Consider the following 21,287-nt stretch of genomic DNA (forward strand, 5'->3'; position numbering starts at 1 on the left):
AGCCGGCCCGCTCGCACCTGCCCAGCGTCACTGCGCCCGCCGCTGCAGGCGCTCATTTTCCCCAGAGGTCAGACTGTGGCTGTGCCCGGCGAGGGTGGCTGTGCCCGGCCGACGGGTGGCTGTGCCCGGCCGACGGGTGGCTGTGCCCGGAATTTTGCCTCCGCCTCTCCCTGCCAGGTTGCACCTTCAGGACAGCCTGTAGGGCACTGTTCCTGCCTCCCGCCTCCCAGTTCAGGGGCTTTGGGAGTAGGCGTGGCTTTGTCTTTTTGTTTCCAAATGAAGCACTTTCAGTAAGCCCTCGGAAAGGTCACTAAAGCTCAGCTCAGGTGGTAAATCTGATCCTGACGACGCCCTCCCGGGGGCCTGAGGTCCGTGGAACAGCACAAGGACTGCCCATGCCGCACTTGGGCGCTGCTCCCGGGGTCCCGCTGCCTGGAACAGCCGGTGATGGAGGTGCCCCCACCCGTGTCGTGCGAGGCAGAGCTGGGATGTGAGCCAAGGCTGCTCTGCGGCCTGCACCTGTGCTCTCAGCCGCACGCCACCGAGAAGGCGGTGGCTCCGAACCTGACTGTGCCTGGAGCCGCCCCACTCAGCCGTGGGAGGCAGACCCTCTGGCCTCTGCGTCTGGGACAGCCCGGCCTGGCCCAGTCTCCCTTTTCCTGCCTCCCAGAGGAGGGCTTCTCCTCCCGGACCCTGTGGGCCCGCTGCCAAGTCGCAGGCCGAGGTTGTCAAGGTCACCCCCGACCCGTTTTTGACAGACCTGTCCCCAGCCTGCGTGGCAGGGAGAGAAGGCTGCCAGAGCTGCAGGGTCTGCCTGGGGCCCATCCTCCCCGCCTGTCTGAAACCACAGTCCTGGTCACATGACCCTGGGGAAGACTATGAGCCACACGTGGTATGTGTCACCCCACCTCTGCCTTTTAAACAGACCGCACCCGGCATCCCCCACTCTCCCCGCCTCTTCAAAATCCAGGATGTGCTGAAGGGTATTATGGCCCAGCAGTCACTTGGATCTTAAGAAGCCATGGTACCCACCCCATTCTCAAACTGCCGAGAACCGTGGTCGGCAAACGGCGGCTCGCGAGCCACATGCGGCTCTTTGGCCCCTTGAGTGTGGCTCTTCCACAAAATACCACGGGCTGGGCGAGCCTATTTTGAAGAAGTGGCGTTAGTAGAAGTTTAAGTTTAAAAGATTTGACTCTCAAAAGAAATTTCAGTCACTGTACTGTTGGTATTTGGCTCTGCTGACTAATGAGTTTGCCGACCACTGGCCCAGAACATTAGCAGAGGGTGGTCCCGAAGGGTAACGCCTTCCTAGAATATTGCTCTCTCAAGGCAAAAGTTGTTCCATTGGCTTCGCTAATCCTACAGGATGTGGCCCCTGCCTTTCCTCTGGCGCAAGCCCTGTCGCCCGCCTTACCCGCACTCAGCCACACCTGACTGTCCCTGCATCACACCTCGGGGCGCCTGCACTTGTCATTCTCTCCACCCAGAAACCTCCTTCCCATTACCTCACCTCACCTGTCATTCAAGCGCCAGCTCCAACGTCACCCCCTCCAGAGGCCCTTCCTGAGGGTCAGCTTTTCCCCACCCCCGCCCTCCAGGCCCCATGTCGCTAACTTGCTTCATTTTCCTCATACACTAGCGCATGCTGCGGCCATGTCCTCGCCTGCTGGTCTAGCTGCTTCCCGCGTGTTCCTCCACAGAAGGAAGCTCCAGGCTGGCAGAAGCCTGGGCCATCGTGTGCGCTGCGGCACTGAGAGCCCGGATCATGCCAGGGACACGCTGTCACTCAATGAGTGAATGAATGAATGCTTTTCTCATACCCCCCCACCACCACCACCACCATCCAGTGTTCTCCAAGAGCAGACCCAAGGCCAGGTATAGCCGAGACAGGCACAGGTGGGACCAACACCACGGGGGTCCTGGCAGGGAAGGGAAGCCCCTGGGGTGAAGCCTGGCTCCATCACTACCAGCTGCGACCTTGGGCGCCCTGTGCCCCACGGAGAAGGGCTCCTGGTTCACAGGTCAGGGTGAAGGAGAGAGTGCCTGACACAGGAGGCAGCACAGAGCCAGGGCCAGGTCTTAGGGGCACAGAGTAGGTGAGGGGGTGCGCAAGCCCGAGCAGAGGCCTATGTAAGCAAGGGCGCCCCATTGGCACTTCCTCCAGGGACCTTCCAGAGTGCGAGGGAGATTGAGGGCCTCTGCCTGCTTCCATCTCCCAGGCCTGTCGCCACTGGAGGAGCCAGACGGCCACCGAGCAAGCGTCCTCGGGGCTCCCCACATGCGCCCCGGCTCCTGCCAGGTGCCCGCCCGCCCGGAACTTAATCTAGAAATGGGGACAGACAGAGATCAGAGATAACCGGGGGTAAGCAGGGACGGGGAGGCGAACGGGCAGTGGGCCAGCTTGCTCCTGGCACCCAGAGAGGGAGCTTCCTCCGTGGGTGGCCGTGACATAGTCAGTGCGCGGGGAATGCCCTTCCCAGCCGGCAGCCCGTGTCACACGCGGGCTCCTGCGTGACCTCAGGCACGTGACCTCGCCTCTCTGAACCTTGTTGCCAAACTTATAAAATGGTGATGGAGCAGAGCTACCCACTGGGTTCTCGGGAGGATCGGAAGACTGCGTGGCACAGGGCGTGGTGAAAGGAAGCCGTGGCGGATGCCAGCCATGGCTGTGGTGTTACGTTTATGCATGTGGAAAGCACCTCAAAGAGGCACCTCCAGCACCGGCCTCTGGATTTACTTCCCAACAGCACTCCATTGGTGCCTCTGCGCCAGGCACTGCCAGGAACTGTCTTTATAACCCCATCGGAAAGCATTGGGGAGTGTTTATTGTCCTTTTATTAAAAAACACATATGTAAAACTGACCATCTCAACCTTTCACATGTGCAGCTCAGTAGTGTTAAATGTAATCACCTTTTGGTACACAAATGTCTAACTTTCTCATCTGGCAAAGCTGAAACTGCGCCCACTGAGTGTCATCTCCCATGCCCCGCCCCCAAGCCCGCTGCTGTTTCGAGGAAGGCACTATTTGTCTGAGACTCGCCACATAACTTGTGAGGCTCAGAGCAAAATGGAAATGAAAATGATGAGGAATGCCAAGACAGCAGCAGCAGGGGACGAAACCAGGCACTGGGCGCTCTGCACGCAGCCACACCGGGCCCAGGAGACAGGCCTTGTCGGAACCAAGGCCACAGAAGCCACGTTACTTTTCGAAGGTCAAACGGCAAATGTTGGAGCCTCTCAGAGTAGATGCCTGCTGTCTGCTCTATCTTCAAGGCTGTCTCTACGATTGCAGATCAGGTTGCCCTAGGAAGACTTTTCTGACAAGATGCTGATGAATTTAAACCAAGTTCAGTCACGGAGAACAGTCACTGAGGGCTTTGGAGTGGGGATTCGGAAGCCCATAGCAAACCTGGCCACCTCTGGGCCGTTTGACCTTGTTCTCAATGACTGGGGGACACGCATCGTAAGTGACAGTGTTACAGTTTATTATATTATAAGTTTTATAGATATAATAATAACACCCCCATGCTCCAAGGGAAAATATTTCATCCACTGAGGGGATTATTGGCACAGTTCCCAGCTTTTATAATTAGAAATGAGATTTCGGATCTGGCACTGAACAGGCATTGCCCTGATTGTGGGAATTCAGAAAGTTCATGATTGCTAATTTTTGTTCCCTCATTTATAAATTGGAGATAATGGTAGTGCTGACCACTTCGGGTTTATTGTTGGTGTTAAACTGACATTGATTGAATCACATTTATTGACACACTGAACCGTGTACCTGATGGTCCTAAATAATGGAATTCATAGCAACCCAGTAAACCAAGTACCATTTTTTTTTTTTAATTCTCACCAGAAGAGATGTTTTTGTTATTTTTTTAGAGAGAGGAAGGGAGAGAGACGGAGACAGAGCATTGGCTGCCTACCATACTTGTCCTGACAGTGAATAAAACCCAAAATGTAGGTATGTTCACTGACCAGGAATCAAACCCACAACCTTTTCGTGTATGGGATGACACTCCAACCAATTGAGCCACCAGTCAAGTAACATTTTTTTTAATGGAAATTTTTAGAAATTAAATTTATTGGGGTGACAGTGGTTAATGATATCAGTTTCAAGATTACAGATCTATAACACATCTGTAATCTTGCATTGTGTGCTCACCTCCCAAAATACAAGGTGTCCCACAAAAATTTATGGTAGTGGTTATAAATTCTACCCTGGGGCTGCTTCATAATTGGACTATCTTAGGGTACCGAGTTTGTTGAAAGGCTAAGTTAGGGGGGTGCATAGCAACCAGGATGTTTACTTACATTGGGAGGCTCGGAAGAGTAGGGGATTGTAGGCAAGGGGAGTTAGGCGGGCATCCCTCGGAACCCCCTTTGTGGCACAAACTAGTCTGGTAATAGCTGCTGAAATCTGAGCTCCCCTCCCAGAACCGCCCTATTGAGTCGGTTCTCTTTCCAGTCCCCCCCCCCTTTTTGAGGCCGATGGTTTCTTCCGCTCTCTCGGCTGGTTCCGGTTCCGCGCTTCGCGTCACAAAGCGCGGGGTCACGTGCGAAGAGTGCGCTTTGTGACGCCGCGGGCCCCGCCCCCTGCCGCCGACGCGCGCGCGCCGGCCCCGCCCGCAGGCGCCGCCCGTGCAGTTCCTGCTTAAGAGACCCCGGAGTGGGCGCTCGCTGGAGTCAGGCCGCGTCCGCCATACTGACTGGTGTGGATGTGTCGCCGCCTCCGAGTGAGGGCCTGGGAGCGGCGCGGGGCGGGACATAAAGGAAGCCCTCGTCGTCGCCCGCTCGTCATTCTGGGCCTAGAAGCGACGGGAGCGGAAGGCAAGAGAAGCGCGGAGCACTCGTCGTGAGGAAGCGTCCCGGAGCCTCGGCGGCGGCGGCGCCAGGTCACCGAAGCCCCCCGGCCGCCGGCGGGGCCCAGCTGGTGAGGCCGTGCCCGGAGCCGGGTGGAGGCCCGCTGCCGGCTTGGCGGCTGCGGCGGGGGGTGACGGCGGCCTGCGAAGGAAGGCCTGTTCGCCGCCGACCGCGCGTTTGGGCCTAGGCCGCGGCGCCGAGGCCTTCGGGGAGCCGGAGTCGGGGCGAGGGGGGGGGCGGGCCTGGGCCTGGGAGCCACGCCGGTCGTCCGCAAGCCAGGAGGAGGCGAGAGGCCGCTGGTGGACTGCGGGCCTAGGCCCTCTCCCCGCGGCCTTCTCGCGGGGCCCGGGTCACCCAGACCACGGAGAGAGCCACCGGGAGGTGCGGCTGCACTATGGACCCCTGACCCCGCCGGGTCGCTCGGACTTGTAACGTGTGGACTGACCGCGACTGACTGCTCCGTCTGCCGGCCCCTAGCATGAGCGAGGGGGACCCGGCCGGGTGACGCGGTGCCCGTTGGCGGAGCCCCTGGCCCTCCCGCCCTCGTCCGCCCTCCTGCACATGAAGGGATTCCGAGGTCGGGTCCGGATTGCGGTTCTCACGCCCCTGTGTGGGAGGGGGTGTTTAATCCGAGGCCTTAGGTCTTGGGTGTCTTGTGTTTTGTGTATGTACATATTCTGCTCTTAAAGTTTATAAATATACGTATATTGAGCGTGTCCACGTCTCCTCGCCGAACTTAGGCACCATGTCCTGTGTGCATTATAAATTCTCTTCCAAACTCAACTATGACACGGTCACCTTTGATGGGCTCCACATCTCTCTCTGCGACCTAAAGAAGCAGATTATGGGGAGAGAGAAGCTGAAAGCTGCGGACTGCGACCTGCAGATCACCAACGCGCAGACCAAGGAAGGTAAGAGCACATGGACGCGGAGACGGCGGAGACGGCCGGTGGGGAGGTTCCCAGCCGAAGACTAACCGCCATCATGGCTCTGGCGGGGCTTTCGGAGGCTGGCGGGACAGCCCGGGCTCGGGGTTGAGCCGCTGTGCTTGCTCTGTGCATACGGGCAGCCTAATCCCCTCCGATGTTTGGAAAAGGCTTGGGTGGGAGAGGATTAGGGGTTCTTTGGGAGCTGCCCCACTCACTGTTAGTTCTCTAACTTTATAACCTAACAACTGTTGGGGGCACATTTTTTACTTTTCTTCCTTCTCCTGTCTGTCTAGTTTGACTTTGGAATTGTCTTTATTGTAGAGAAGAGAGCCTCACTTGAACATTTTGGGGGATGTAATCCAGCCAGTCTTCAACTGGATTAAATTGCTTTAGTCTTGAGTGCAAATTTCAGAATTAGTAATACGCTAATTAAGTGGCTGTGCTCTTTGTTCATTTTTACTAGATCTAAAAAAGACTTTTAAAAAATGATTGTTAGACTGTGATGTTGATATTAGAATACTGAAAAACAATAGGCTGTTGTCATATGAGTACATGTGATGTACTCTTACTTTATATGCATTTTTTTTTATAATGAGAGTTTAACAGTAAATACTGAAAATGTGATAAATGACCCTTTCACGTTCTGACTCTGAACTTGACTTGGTTTCTTTTTCTCAGTATTGTAATGCTGATCTGTAGTTTTCAGATGGTCAGTCATCTGAGTTTTATGGATGGCATCAGAAGAAATTGAGCGAAGTTCTAATTAGATTAGGGTTTTTCTTGATTGCTAAATTTGGTTTATGGTAACAAGGGCTCTTTTCATTGCAATTGGGAGGGGGGAGTCCCCCACTTCTAGCCTGTTGTTTGGTAGATAGAATATCTTGTCATGGTAAAGAGCTGTTTTTCATTTACATCCGATATTAAGAATGATTGTATTATTGTGTTAAGGAACAGCACTACTGGCAATCATGACTCAAAAATATTCATTAAAAAAGGATTTTATTTATTCACGTGATAATGTGTGAAAGAATAAGCTGTTTCCCCACCTTTAAAAATAGTTTCATACTTAAGGGACACTTCACGCGAAGCCATGGTAATTGTAATTATGTGTAGCATCTCTATACTTAGGAGAGGAAAAACTGGTGGTCACGAAGGTTTGAAAAACAGCTTTTAAAAAGATTTAAGAGGCTGGGGATGGATCAAGGAGGGCAAAAAGGAGGCATATGTACTACTATTTGTAACACTTCAAACAATAAAAAATAAACTAAAAAAACTCACAAAGATTTAAAAAAATATATTCAAGAAAATACTTTAAGGGAATTACTTTTTCTTTAAGGCCACCAAAAACATTCCTTACATATTATACTTTACAGAACAAGTGACTTTATAAGAATTTCAGGCCATCTTGATAGGGGAATGGTACTTATGAATGAAAGACAATACAAATGGAATTAAAGAATATTAAGTCAGTTTTAATCATTAGATACTATGCAAGCTTCATATTTTATTGCAATATTACACAATTTAATTCTTTGGGGCTAGACTTTGTCCATCTTTTCCACCTAATAATTGAACACAACTTTGTTAGACTGGAGTGAATTTGATGGAGTAAAGCGATGGAATTCTTGTTCAAAATTTAAGACTTTAGTGATATATTTTTTTTTTTTTCTAAGCCAGGAAATTATGTGGTACTTTATTTTGATAAACGCTGAAAGAAAAAGGAATGCTTTCTTGGCCCAACAGCATGTTTATTTTACGTATTTGTGTGAACTGTCATTATTAGAGAGAGCTTTGGTACTAGATTGGTTAAGAGAAGGAGCTCCTAGGGAGGAAGTCTGCATTCTTTGCATCCTTACATTAGGGGAGAAATACTGTAGTACAGAGGACAGTCACTTAATGAGTTTTATTGGAAATAGTATCCAGTGTCACGAGACAGCTGAGTAAGAGTCCCCCTTAGTTTTAGCACCATCCAGTGAATTAAAGAGTACACAATAAGTGCTTATAGCTTCATAACAGGAGATTGTATGCTTTTCCTATATAATTTAACTATGTAACCTATTTACCTATGTTTCTGCGCACACACACACACACACACACAAAAAAAAAAAAAAACAAAAACCTTCATTTGAACTTAACTACAAAAGATTTGGAAGCTGAGGGTGAATTATTTTTAAAATAGTCATTATACATTTTCCTTCATTTCTCAAATGCTCTTGTTTTTCATTCCATCCATGATGTGTATGTTTTTGGATTAAAAATTATCCTGGTGTATAGAGAGAGTCTTTTGAAGTTAACAGGCTACTAAAGGATAGAAAATCATTGATGTAATTCGGGTACATAAAAATTAAAAGGTCAGTTACAGTGACTGGTGTTAGGGCACCTAACTTAGTTTGGCACAGCAGTTTGTTAATTGTCCTAGAAAGCTGTGAACACATTTTCTATTTTTTCCCCATTGAACACTTTTGAGAGTTATACATTCAGAAACTGTAGGTGTTTGACACCAAGTTTTGATTCTAGAATTGGCTTTTTAAAGATTCTCCATCTCTGTTCCCAGTATTTCTTAGCCTGCTTAGAATCTGGAACTGTCATAAACTGCAAGATGATAGGCTTATATTGGTATTCCTGGATCTAGGAAATTGCATCATTCTAACTGAATACCTGTGAGATACAACCTACTGCTTGAAATATACTAAAAAAAAACCTTTCTTGAACAACTTAGTTCATAATAGGAAATACCAATAGTACTATGATTTAAAAGAATAGAATTGATTTTATATATATATATATATATATATATATATATATATATATATATATATATTGGAAAATGCTTAGATATGTGACAAACTTGAAATAATTGGAAGTCAGTCACTTGGTGGTAACTTATGTGAAACAAGTAAACTCACAACCTTAGCAGAGTAAACCCTAATGTCTGTCTGTGTGATTAAGGAAATTGGGTACATTTTCTCATCCTTCTCCCTGTATTGGATTATTTTTCTTTTTGGTAATTTTACTAGTTCCTTCCTTAGCAACTCTTTTTACCATAGTTAAATTCATTGGTCCATTTACTCTTTAAATTTTATTCTTAGAGAAATAACTGCAAAATACTTCAAAGAGTAGAAAAATAGGATTCACTAATGTTCCCATTTGTCTTATTAGGAATTGATATCACTGTTCATCCAGTTGTTTAAACCAGGAACTCAAATTCATGCCCAATTCTTGTTTCTTCTACACATACACACACACACACACACACACACACACAACACACACACACGCCTCTTATCCCAATTCAATTCATCCACAACCCTTAGCAGTTCTGCCTCAAACATTCTGACTCTCCATTTCTCTCTCATATCCCAGCCCAGGCCATCTTTATCTCTTACCTGGACTGCACAGCAGTGGCCCTATTAGTCTGTTTCTACTTTTATTTCTCTATGGATTCATGCTCCGCTTAGATAACAGTTATCGTTTTGTTTTGTTTTTAACAAAATTTTCAACCTTCAATAACTTTCTTTTGTATTTAGAAACAAAATACAAATCAATGTATGATAAGTACTTTTCTGCCTGTATTTCACATTATTTTCTTTCATTTTCTTCAGCTGTTCGGCCTTTCTGATTTTTCCAAGTGCTTTCCTTTCTATCTGAAACAGCCTTTTGCACATCTGGATGGCCTCTCAGTCTTTTAAGTCTCAAATGTCAGTTATTTCCTTGAACCAACATTCTATTCTAAGTTGCATTCCACTTAATTCTTTATTACAAAACCTTTTTTTCTGTATTTAAACACGGCAAGTTAAATTTCTAATCTCCTCCAGTAATACTTACCTTTAAGGGCTAGGAGAGACAGAATTTCTTTGTTATAAACAACAGCTTTTTTCATAGCTCAGATGTTCAGCATTAGTGGCTAAATTAACTAAAATTTGGGGGTCCACAAAAGTGGACTTTCCCGGGCCAAGAACCAATTGACAATTTGTGTCCTTTGAAGAGGAGTCCCTTACGGCTTTGGATATTTTTTCTGACAATATCAGTAATCCAGATGCAAGGAATATAGTATTAATGCTCTTTTATATTTAAATTTATTTCCCATAAAGTTCAAATTTGAAGTCCTCTAATTCTTGAGGACTGTGACTTTACCCAAATCCCAAATAGAAATTCATTTCTATCATTTTATTTACAGAATATACTGATGATAATGCCCTGATTCCTAAGAATTCATCTGTAATTGTTAGAAGAATTCCTATTGGCGGTGTTAAATCTACAAGCAAGACATACGTTATGTAAGTATCAATTTCATGTATTTAAGTTCTCAAAATAATAGACTTTTGGTATGAGAAAGAAACGGATGTTTTAGAACCTAACCTCTGATATCTCCTCAATCATTAAAACTGATGATTGGTTTGTTTTTCCTGATTTCTTCCCCCAGGTAGATTAACTTAACCTGTAGTTAGGAATAGGCACCATTAGGAAGATTTTTGCTCTGTATAGGTACTCTTTAGAAAGACAAAATGATGTTCAAACAGTGAACAGTATTTCTGTACCTTCTTTGCCTCTACACTTTATCTTTTCCATATATATGAGTTTCCTTAGAAATCTGTGCTAAATATTTTGTCAACATCAAGAGTATTAAATGCTAACATTTGCTCCTCATCAGAAAGGGGTTTTGTCAGGAGCGTAGAGAGTTTATAGGATTTTTGAGCAGGTACTGGAATCAAACTTAAGTTTGACTATACTCACTGCTTCTCACTAATTTTTGATTTTGGGTAAGTTAAAGTCTGTACCTTAGAATTCTCAAAATGAAATGAGGATATGAATAAACAGTGACTGGTACATGGTAAATGACCATTATTGGTAATGACCAAAACAGCAATACTTTAGGACTAGTCTGGAGCTTAACAAGGAGGCAGGGTTAACATTTTATATCTTGTAAGTTTCTATACCTGCTACTTTACTTTTATTTTTAAAATATATTTCTTTATTGATTTCAGAGAGGAAGGGGGAAAAGAGAGAGAGAGCGCGCAACATCAATGATGAGAACCATTGACCTGGCTGCTTCCAGCAGCATGTCCCCTACTGGGGATTGAGCCCGCAATCCAGGCCCTTACTTGCCCTTGGCTGGAATCAAACCTGGGACCCTTCAGTCCACAGGCCAACGCCCTATCCGCTGAGCCAGAGCTAGAGCTAGGGATTTCTTGCTATTTTAATGGTGATAGTAAAATCATAATATATGAAAAGGACAGCTACTTAGGCCATTTGTTTATTTTATTTAAATATTTTTAAAATTGATTTTAGGGGGAGGAGGAGAGAGACATCTGTCTGCTGCCTCCTGCATGCTAACTACCAGAGGTTGAGCTTGCAACCTTTTGGTGCACCGGGTAACACCTAGCCCGTGGTGGGCAAACTCATTAGTCCACAGAGCCAAATATCAACAGTACAACGATTGAAATTTCTTTTGAGAGCCAAATTTTTTAAATTTCTAATGCCTCTTCTTTAAAACAGACTTGCCCAGGCCGTGGTATTTTGTGGAAGAGACACTCAAGGGGCAAAAGAGCCACATGTGGCTTGCGAGCTGCAGTTTGCCCACCAAGGACCTAGCCAACTGACCAAACAGGACAAGGGGCATCATGGGCTATTTAAAGGGTAGTGATTTCCCCTTAGGAGTTAGGTAGCCTTATTTATAATTATGGCAAATTCTGCTTTTGGTTAATGAAAAAATTCTTGAATTTGCTAATTTATCATTCCTAGGAAATGGAATGTTTCCTTAGAATTGAGGTACAATCATTTCTTAGAGCTTCACTTTGTGTGGGCAAGTATTCATTCTTACAGATTATTCTGATTGTTTACTGTAAAGTTCCATTCCATTTGGAAGTCCTTTTGTATAATATTTTCTGTATATTAACAACTTAAAAGACTGATTTTTTTTTTTTTTTTTTTTTTTTTTTTTTTTGCTGTAAATACCAGGTGAACTATGTGTGGGGGTTTTTTTGTGTGTGTAATCTTAAGAAATAAGGAAAAAAATTAATTCCTAGACTCTAGTGTAAACCTTATAAAAACATTGAGTTTTAGATTTACTTTTTTATATATTCAAAAACTTTTGGGGAATTATTTGAAGTACATTAAAAAATAAGTTGGCTGTTAGAGAATTGCATGTTAATTCACTATGGATATGATTTCCTTCATAAAATGCCTCTTGAGTTTGTTGAACAAATATTAGAAAAAGAAAATTTTATTTTTACCTCAGGACTTCCAATCATGTACAAATGATTTGGTTCTACACATCTCTGAATATTCCCTACAGCATGAACAAAAACTGAAATTAAAACTAAGCATATAAAGACTATATATTTAGCATTTCAACCTCTGGTCTGTTTCCTGTGAGACCTAGAAAAAAATTTTCTTTTGGGGTTTGTGTGCTCTTTAAAAAGGAACTTATCTAATTATCCATAACCATTTAATTTTTTTGACTAAAATACTCTGTCAAACTACATTGTATTTTTCTGGAATTTATAATTTTTGTTTTACTATCAACCTCTAGGATTTGAAATCCAGTTTTTGGAGCACAACAATTTCTCAGGGATCCAAATTACAAATATTAATGATGGTCTTTCTTTAAGAAAATCTGATGTGTGAAAATTTACATCTGTATCTATAATATTAAGAACTGAGGAAAGGTTTAATAATAGGAATAATTCTTAATATACCAAACTATTGTAAGTGGCAATAAGTCAAAAGGCATGTAAGTTTACAGAGGTTGATTGTCAAGTGTGGGAATCATATGGGACATTTTCTTAGTAACTGTCTCATACTTAACATTTCTCAGACCATTATTCTAATGAACATATTTTCATTCAAATGCCATCCATCTTTCCTGGCAGGCCTCCAGAGTAGACTTTTTTTTTTTTAAATCACAAATGCATCTTAAACTGATAGTGTTCAAAGGTGGTAAAGATTGATTAAAATAGTGTATTTTTTTGAAATTGGCTGTTTGTAAATCTTTGTCCCAAAGGAAAATTGTCCTGCAAAAGTGTGATAGAGATAAAATCCTAAATAGCTGCTCATAGAGCTAATGTTATTTTTGTTTTTGTTTTTTAGAAGTCGAACTGAACCAGTGATGGGAACTTCAAAAGCAGTATGTAAAAACACAATCACACTTTTTCTACACATTGCTTTTACCTTTATAATGTTGTAGTGAACTAAATCATATTAGACCTTAATATCCAACTGATCATAGCACATATTGTAAATAAAATGTATTTTGATGACAGCTCAGTTGAATTTGGATATATGTGGCATAATTTGCACACTTACTTTGTAGAAATGGGTAATTTGTGCCCCAAAACACTGTTTCGTATTAAATGATAGCAACCCTGTATGACACTGTGTTGTACAGTTAATGTATGATCCTTTTTAGATCATGTAGGTTTTACATTACTGAACATGATAACATGTTCTGCATCTGTCTGTCTATAGTTAGTATTTTGTATGTATGTACAGGCTGTTGTGTGCTTTTTGTTTCTTGCAATAAAAAAATGTTTGGAGTGTATATTTTGCCATTTTCACATTGTATCACTTAGTTTTTGTTAGGTTATTTTTTTTCTGCCTCATCGATGGCTTTTAAAAGGGGGTTAGCAACATGCAAAGCTCCATATTAAAGTTTGATGCTTTCTCCAAGTTCAGATACATCAGAGAAGAAAGCTTTCCAGAGACCATTGATGCAACTTTATTATTTAATTTTGCTTTATTTGGCAATTTTGAGCTCCTATTCATTGTTTCTGTCCTTAATTTAAAGTGAAACCTGAAATTGGGCCCTCCACCAGGATATCAATGTCTCCTAATGATTTTGATGATTTTACACAATTGAGTACAATGAAAATTTTCAAATTTTAATATAAGATCTTTCAGTTCCAGTTTGCTCAGTTGTCCAAATTAAAATATTTCCCTTTTTCTCATAAAATAATAAGCTAATTGAGAACTGTACCTTATCAAAGGTAACTACCCTCAACCAGGGTAACGTCTTAATTATATCACAGATTAACTTGACTTTGAGCTAATAATTAGTAGTAGTCCTCAGTTGTGGGGTGAAGCATCTGTTTCCAAACACAGGTCTGCAGTAATTGGTTCTGTAAACTGGATGGTTCTCTAAACATTTGACTGCTCAGGCTGATTTATACACAAGATGTCTGAAATCTTCATTTAGAATTCAAGGGTACTGCTTGCTGATTCACTTTATCCTTTTTAAATACTGATCTTGAATTGTGTATTAGGCATTTCACTAACCTTGGATCATTGGATCTTAAACATAACATAGCAAATCTGAACTTTGGCCTTTAGTTCCCATGGAATTAAATACAGTGATTCCAAACTCATAGTGTTTGGGGTGCCCCCCCTCTTTGGGGGTATATGGGTTGTTTTTTTTAAGCTGTAAAAACTGTCCACGTTTCTGTTTTGCTGGTGATTGGTTTAAAACTGATTTTTTAAAAATGTATCCAAATGCTAGCACAAAATAGATGACTATCCTGGTGACTGTAGTAGTTAATGTAACACATTTTGTATAAAGTACATTTTATATAGTATTTAAACTAATTCAGATGAAGTTTTATTTCTTGAAAACAGTTATTTCCTTTTTGTTTATTAGCATGTGTATAAACACAAATCACATGTTCATAAATAAAGTTAACATTCTTTTAGCCTTGTGTGTTCCCTGGCATGTCTGTATTACATTTAAAAGAAGCAGCTTATTTTATGCTTATTTAGGTTTCTCTTTCTTTGTTTTTTTAGTACTTTAAAAGTGGTTTTAATTTTTTAGGTAGGATTATCTGAAATGGAGACATTAGATAACAATATCCCCAGACACCGAACTCTTACTTAGCATTTAGCTTGGGGTACATTTGCTGACATTTAGGGTGAGAGAAGAGCCTCAACAAGTTAATTTGTTCCCATCTTAGGAGACTTAAGAATCACATGTATTGTTCCAAAAACCAAGTAAGATAAAAATCACTCAACCAGGTTTTTACATTCTGATTAGTAGAAGTGAATGTATGTACATTTTGGTAACTTAGCCATCTCTAATCAAAGATGACTGGCTATTTCTGTCTGTACTCTTCAGCTTTGTTTACTTAGTTGTCCTTCCCTGTTGAGACTCCAAAACTGGGTGCTCTTCCTACTAACTGAACATCAGAATTACATTGTGTTAGGGTCCTTTAATTTCAAGCAAGTGTATTTGGCATTGAAGATTTTAGATCTTGCTCCCAGAAGCAAGACCGCAAATTAGATGTGGGGAGGTGTCTTAATGATGTCCACAGTTATGCATCAAGCAGCTGTTTTGAAGACTTTTAATGTGGCAGAATTTGTTTTTATTAATAGTATCTGAGAGTTACTGTATTTACTGATGTTTAGAACACGTAAATTTCTAGTCATTTTTAAGCCATTCCTTGTCAGTAATTCTCAGTTTTTCGTACCTTGCTATATGCAGAAAACAATTAGATACCCTTCTAAATTTGTGGTACATTTGACCTCCTTGTGAATTATAAAATATTTAGATGCTATGGTGATTATTTGGTGGAAAAAAGTTATTTATATGTCAATGAATATTTGAAACCACTTTCAACCCAATAAATATCCAATACTAATAACAGGTTGGCAGAAAGCTAAAAAGAAAGGACAAGAAAGCCTGGAATAAGGACAAAAAGACATTATATTTTAAGTGTTAGAGTGAGATGAACAAAAATGTTAGTTTTTCAGTTCCAGCAATAAGAAAGTTAATGTAACTGATTTACTTTCTAAGGAAATGATCAAGGACTGTTTTAAAAGTTATTTGTTTCATTGGTTAGAAGCACAGTATAGTATATAGATGTTGGGTGACAGTTTATTCGTTTGTTATTTAAGTTCAAACAATTCCTAGTTGATGTAAAATGTAACCCTCTTTAAAACAGATTGACTGGGTTAATTTATTCTGGCTAAAAATACGATATTATAAATTCCTTCAAAAAATTTTTTTAGCTTGCTCCTTGAGATTAGTTATATTAGGAAAGTAAGTTTAAGAGCTGGACAATGGTGAGGACCCAATGGTGGATTATACGGTTGAGTATTAGGAATGTGGGATTCCTGCATTACGAACTCTTTAGAGTCGCTCAGGATAGAGCAAAGAACCTTTACTTAAGCATCTCAGTAATAACATCCATCAAACTAACTTAAAATCCTAAAGTATTTTTAAGATGTATTTTAAATTTAACCAGCATTTTTATTTGCATTTATTGAATTCCTACTGTGGTGGGCATTGTGCTAAGAACTTCATATTGAAACTTGTTACATTTCTGTTGGAGACGCTTAAAAAATCATACTGTTTTTAATACTCTGGAGTTCTCTGGAATACTTGAAAAATACCTGATGAAGACTTGCTTTTTTTGTTTTTTGTTTTCTTTTTTGATTCAGACATCTTGTTACATTCTTTCCATTTTAAACTAGAATTATAACCAATAATGCATGAGAGAATTATAACATAGAAAGATAAAAAGATAATGCTTTCATTTGGGTACACCTGTAAGGAAATTATATCTTCACAATTATGTGCTAAAGATATGTGTGTGTGCGTGTACACATATGCACATACATACTTTTTAGAAACTGATATTAAAATCATATCAGGGAACCAAATAATTAAAAATTTAAGAATGTCACATTTGAAAACACATTTATTAAAGCCCCCTTTTATCTGTCATTTCTAATACTTGCTCCCTTTGATTGATTCTCTTGTCTTCACATATTAAAATCATCCCCAAATGAATCAGCACTTTTTGCCCTGTTCTCAGGGCCCTTTTGTTTCCCCCTTTTGTTTAGCTTAACATCTCTGATAAAAAGTTGTGTTTTCTTCATCAAGAAGCTATTTGTTTCTCTCTGTATGGGAGACTAAACTTATTTAGATTGAGCAGTATATGCTTAAAAAAAGATCAGAAGTCATAATTATGTGGGAGGTGTTTTATTCAAGATTACCTGAGCCTTTAAAGAACTTCTTGTTTTACAATTTACATAACGACATTCTAGGAAAGTTAGATTTCTTGCTCTCCTAGTGTCCATTGTCTTGAGCATCATCAAATTTAGAGACCATTGACAGACACGGAACTCTTACTTAGCATTTAGTCACCTGCCTGAACTGAATGCCTGTGTGATAAACTTTTCCTTACCCCATTTTCCCATTGTGCTTCAGTCCCCCCCAACTGTTAGCCTTTAGAACTGTGTGAAATACATAGGGAAAGGAGGAGTAAGCTACACTTTCAGCTTTAAAACACTTTTTAGAAAATAACATTCTTGAAAATACTTCTAAGAAAATGGCCAATATTTAAACATTAAGTGGCAGTGGGAACTAAATGATCACTTTTAGATGTTTTCAGTGTGGAACTTGAATGTGTGTTTAATTTTTTGTGAACAGATTGATGACTCTTCTGCGTCTATTTCTCTGGCCCAGCTTACAAAGGTATATATATATATACATATATTCTTGAAAATAATCTTTTTCTAACATCGTATTTTTATGTGCAACAATTGTTTTGGAGGGGTTGGGGGTGGAGATGTCTTGTAAAAACATTGTTGTATTATTACTATCCTGTAAAGAGTAGTTGTGGTTTTGAGAAGATAGGGGAGTATTTTGTCAGCCTCAGCACAATGTTTGGAGTATTTTCATCTTCAAGACAGAAGAAACACAAGGAAGCTACTCATACTTTTCCCCCCTCATATATTTTGTTTAATTATACATTGGAAACTAACAAAGTTCTGGAGGAATTCCTTGGTTTTGGCTGTAAATTATGTGGACTTTATTTAAGCAGCCAAATAGAAACTTTCCTTTACATGGACGATTGCATGGTTCTTTCTTGAAAATTTGGATTGAACCCATGAAGGTCAATATATTAAATGTGATACATTTGCTTCTTTATACTCTAGACTTGTAGTCTGTCTGCATTAGAAAAAGTTTTAAACAACCTAATTTGTTTGAACACAGACTACATGAATTGTGATGTATAAAGCTGTTCGCAGGAATAATATACCAATGTGTATGTTTGGCAGAGGGACAAAATGTTACCTCCTGAAATCATTGTATATGCCATGCTTTGCTATAAGATTGCTTACATTTTCTGCTTAACAGTGTGTACTTTTTATTTGGGAAAGCACTAATAATGGACTACTTTTAAAAACAATAGATTATCTTGCAAATCATGCCTTTTTTTAAAAAGGCAATTATTACAGAATAGGCAGATTTTTAAGGGCCAAAAGGGAAGTTTTCCAAAAATCTTTCCCCCCCCCCTACTATCAGAAATATAAAACCAAATTTAGCAACCAAGATTAATGAGTTGATGGGTTTTCCATTGGTGCTCTCCTACTTTTCCTTGGTTTTGTTATAGGTTGTGTCTTTTTCCCTTAGAATGTACCCCCCAAAATGTCCTAGTTCCTTTTCTGCAAAAACTAAACATTAAAATTGATAACTCTAGAATATAAAGTGGGCTAAAAGTGTCCTCCTAATTTTCTAATACAAAGTAGTTTAGCATAGAGTTAACATCATTAGTTTACAAGTTAATGTTTTAATTCCTATGTACTGTAAGCATATTTGAATTTGGGCTATTCCTACCATTGTTTCTCTGTGGGAAACAGTTTTGGAGGTTTGGGGGATTTTTTTTAACTATTTGTAAATTAATGTTTGGGTTCAAACAAATTAGTTCAACATGTAATCAAGTTTTCTGTAAATGTCGCTGTTCTAAGCTCTGTTAATGTTAAGCATTCTTTGTATATAAAATTACAATAAAATGTTAAAACTGGTTGCTTGTTTTGTGAATGAATGTAAAGATAAAACCCAATGAATGACTGATAAGAGTGCTAGATGCCTGAAGATTCAAGCTATTTAGGACTCAACTCCCTTAGACCCTGCTTATATCTATACTTGTATATACCTTAAAGATAAAGTTCAATAAAAATTTGGAGCATTGGATTTAAAATTATGAATGCTCATTGCATGTGCTTTGCTTTGTACTTACTTTTTAAATTGGCACTATCTAAAGAGCTTTCTGATTTTTAATATCAGTTGCATAATGTGTTGAGTTATTCTACCCCCAATCCCACCTCCCAGTTTTAAGTATAAAGTATAGTCTTAGTGCTATGACATTTGAATTATTTTTAAGGTTGGAAACATCAAGTGTTTCTTTCTAAACTTAATCTGTTTTTAACTCTTAAGGGGAGTAGTGTGCAAATCTTAACACAAGGTACAAACAGGGTCTAAGGTCTGAGTGCCCCCAGAGAGACTCCAGTCCCACAGACAAACACCTGAGGAACCCCAGTGCCGCCTCTGGCTTATATGTGTAAAAAGCTGTTTTTATGCAAGGTTAGATACTGCTCTTTACAGGATGAGTGGTGTTGTCTTTGGCTGTGTGGTCTTAGATGTGTTTCTAATGTGTGTGTCAAATAATTACCTGTTAAACAGACTGCCAATCTGGCTGAAGCCAATGCTTCTGAAGAAGATAAAATTAAAGCAATGATGTCACAATCTGGCCATGAATACGACCCAATCAAGTAAGTTCATAAGTACTTTGCACAAATAGGGACTTCAGGGTGGATTTCTCCCCCAATCAGAGGCTCTTTAATTTTTTTTTCTACGATTTTGTATACATATACTTTTTTCTCCCTTTCAGTTACATGAAGAAACCCCTAGGTCCACCACCTCCATCTTATACCTGTTTCCGCTGCGGTAAACCTGGCCATTATATTAAGAATTGCCCAACAAATGGGGTAAGTCCAAAGTACAAAACATGATACAGCTTATTTTTCTTACAGTTATTTATTAGCCATTTTATTTTTCTTGGTAAACACTGCCTTCTATAGTACAATGGCAAATGACCAAAGCCTCTGGAGCCAAATTGCCAGGCTTCAAATACTGGCTCTGCCACTTAACAGCAGAGTGAGGCTGGGCAAGTTACTTAATTTTTCCAAGCCTATTACTTTTTGCCTGTGAATGGCTGTTGTGAAGATTAAGTGAAATCATGTGTAAATAATATATGTAGTTAGTAAACACTACATGTTAGCTAATGTTAAATTTCTCTCCCTCCTCATCTCTTTTCGTCTCTGAAAAGGATAAGAACTTCGAATCTGGTCCTAGGATTAAAAAGAGCACTGGAATTCCCAGAAGTTTCATGATGGAAGTGAAAGATCCTAACATGAAAGGGGCAATGCTAACCAACACTGGGAAATACGCAATACCAACTATAGATGCGTGAGTATTCAGATGAGACGTGGCCTGTAGGGACCGCAGTTGGTCCAGGTTTAGTGTTCTGTTTTGTCTTGAGCTTGGGACTTGGCCACTTCATGTTATGCATGAGAAGCTGCAGTCTGCTCCATTTAAAGCATATTTAAAATGAGTTTGGGGGCTTTTGTTACCAGTGAGCGCCACTTCCCTTGTGTCTTCCAATTTTTTTCTTTTCTCGTCATTCCCTGCTTTCTTCCTCATTCACATACATATTGCCACATAAGCTCACATGCTACTTGCACTTTTTAAGTTAACAAGACAAATATCTTAATTATTTTAAGAAACGAGGCTTAAAAATAAAAGTTCTGCAATATGTCAAAATGAATGTAAGTGCCAAGAAGAAGTGAAACACTGAGCTATCTGTGTGAGCCTTAAGATTCTAAAGTATGGTTTATTATGTAAACCATTAGTTCAGGCCATCTCTAGCACACTAAGCTATACCTTAATGCTCATTTTTAAAAAATATATATTTTATGGATTTTGTACAGAGAGGAAGGGAGAGAGATAGTTAGAAACATCGATAAGAGAGTCATCGATCAGCTGCCTCTTGCACACCCCCTACTAGGGATATGCCCGCAACCAAGGTACATGCCCTTGACCGGAATCAAACCCGGGACCTTTCAGTCCCCAAGCCGACATTCTATCCATTGAGCCAAACCGGTTTCGGCTTAATGCTCATATTTAATGAGTTTTCAAATTTAATTTTGTGAGCTAATTTTTAATGAAATGGATAGACTTGAAAACCTAGGGAAATGGTTCAACTAGAAAAGTTCCCTTTTATGTGCTCTTACTAATGCTTCTAATTACCTTTTTGTCACTTGCAACAGCTGTGAACTCACACAGCACAATATTAAGTGTTGTTTTAGAGAACAACTTCATAGTGCATAACAATCTCTATGTTGAGTGGTCTAGGCACTTGCGTGCCACTGCCACCTGCCACCGCTGCTGCATTTATAGCAGGTCCTCCAGGAGATTGTGAAGTTGCCTTGACAGATCTCAATTTAGAAAATAAGATGTCTCTGTTCTCAGTGACATACAAAGTATTGTATGTAAGAACACAGTTTTCCTCAGCTTCTTGCTATATTGTTGAAAGTAGTGTAGTGAGCCGAGGAGGACAATGAAAATGGCTATGCCATGGAATGGGACTGAAAAGATTTAGTGTTTTTGAATAGGTACTTCAGTAAACATTTTAGTTCACAGATAAGAATTA

General features: G+C 40.8%; 1 protein-coding gene across 6 annotated transcripts in view; it reads left to right on the plus strand.

Annotated features, from left to right (window-relative positions):
* Nucleotides 1–4,603: 4,603 nt before the first annotated feature.
* The window catches only part of RBBP6 (RB binding protein 6, ubiquitin ligase), a 32,648-nt gene continuing 15,964 nt past the window's right edge, over nt 4,604–21,287 (plus strand). For 3 of the 6 annotated variants that reach the window (XM_036460394.2, XM_036460393.2, XM_036460395.2), the window contains exons 1-7: nt 4,607–5,781; nt 9,977–10,076; nt 12,889–12,925; nt 17,222–17,266; nt 19,259–19,347; nt 19,467–19,563; nt 19,905–20,044. In XM_036460394.2, coding sequence (XP_036316287.1) covers nt 5,616–5,781; nt 9,977–10,076; nt 12,889–12,925; nt 17,222–17,266; nt 19,259–19,347; nt 19,467–19,563; nt 19,905–20,044 — 674 coding nt within the window. In that variant the 5' untranslated portion in view covers nt 4,607–5,615. Of the gene's footprint in view, nt 5,782–9,976; nt 10,077–12,888; nt 12,926–17,221; nt 17,267–19,258; nt 19,348–19,466; nt 19,564–19,904; nt 20,045–21,287 lie in introns of all 6 variants that reach the window. The other 3 variants (XM_036460392.2, XM_045570272.1, XM_045570273.1) reach the window with 2 other exon arrangements.

The sequence above is a fragment of the Pipistrellus kuhlii genome, unplaced genomic scaffold, assembly GCF_014108245.1.
Source record: "Pipistrellus kuhlii isolate mPipKuh1 unplaced genomic scaffold, mPipKuh1.p scaffold_m20_p_31, whole genome shotgun sequence".
Lineage (NCBI taxonomy): Eukaryota > Metazoa > Chordata > Mammalia > Chiroptera > Vespertilionidae > Pipistrellus > Pipistrellus kuhlii.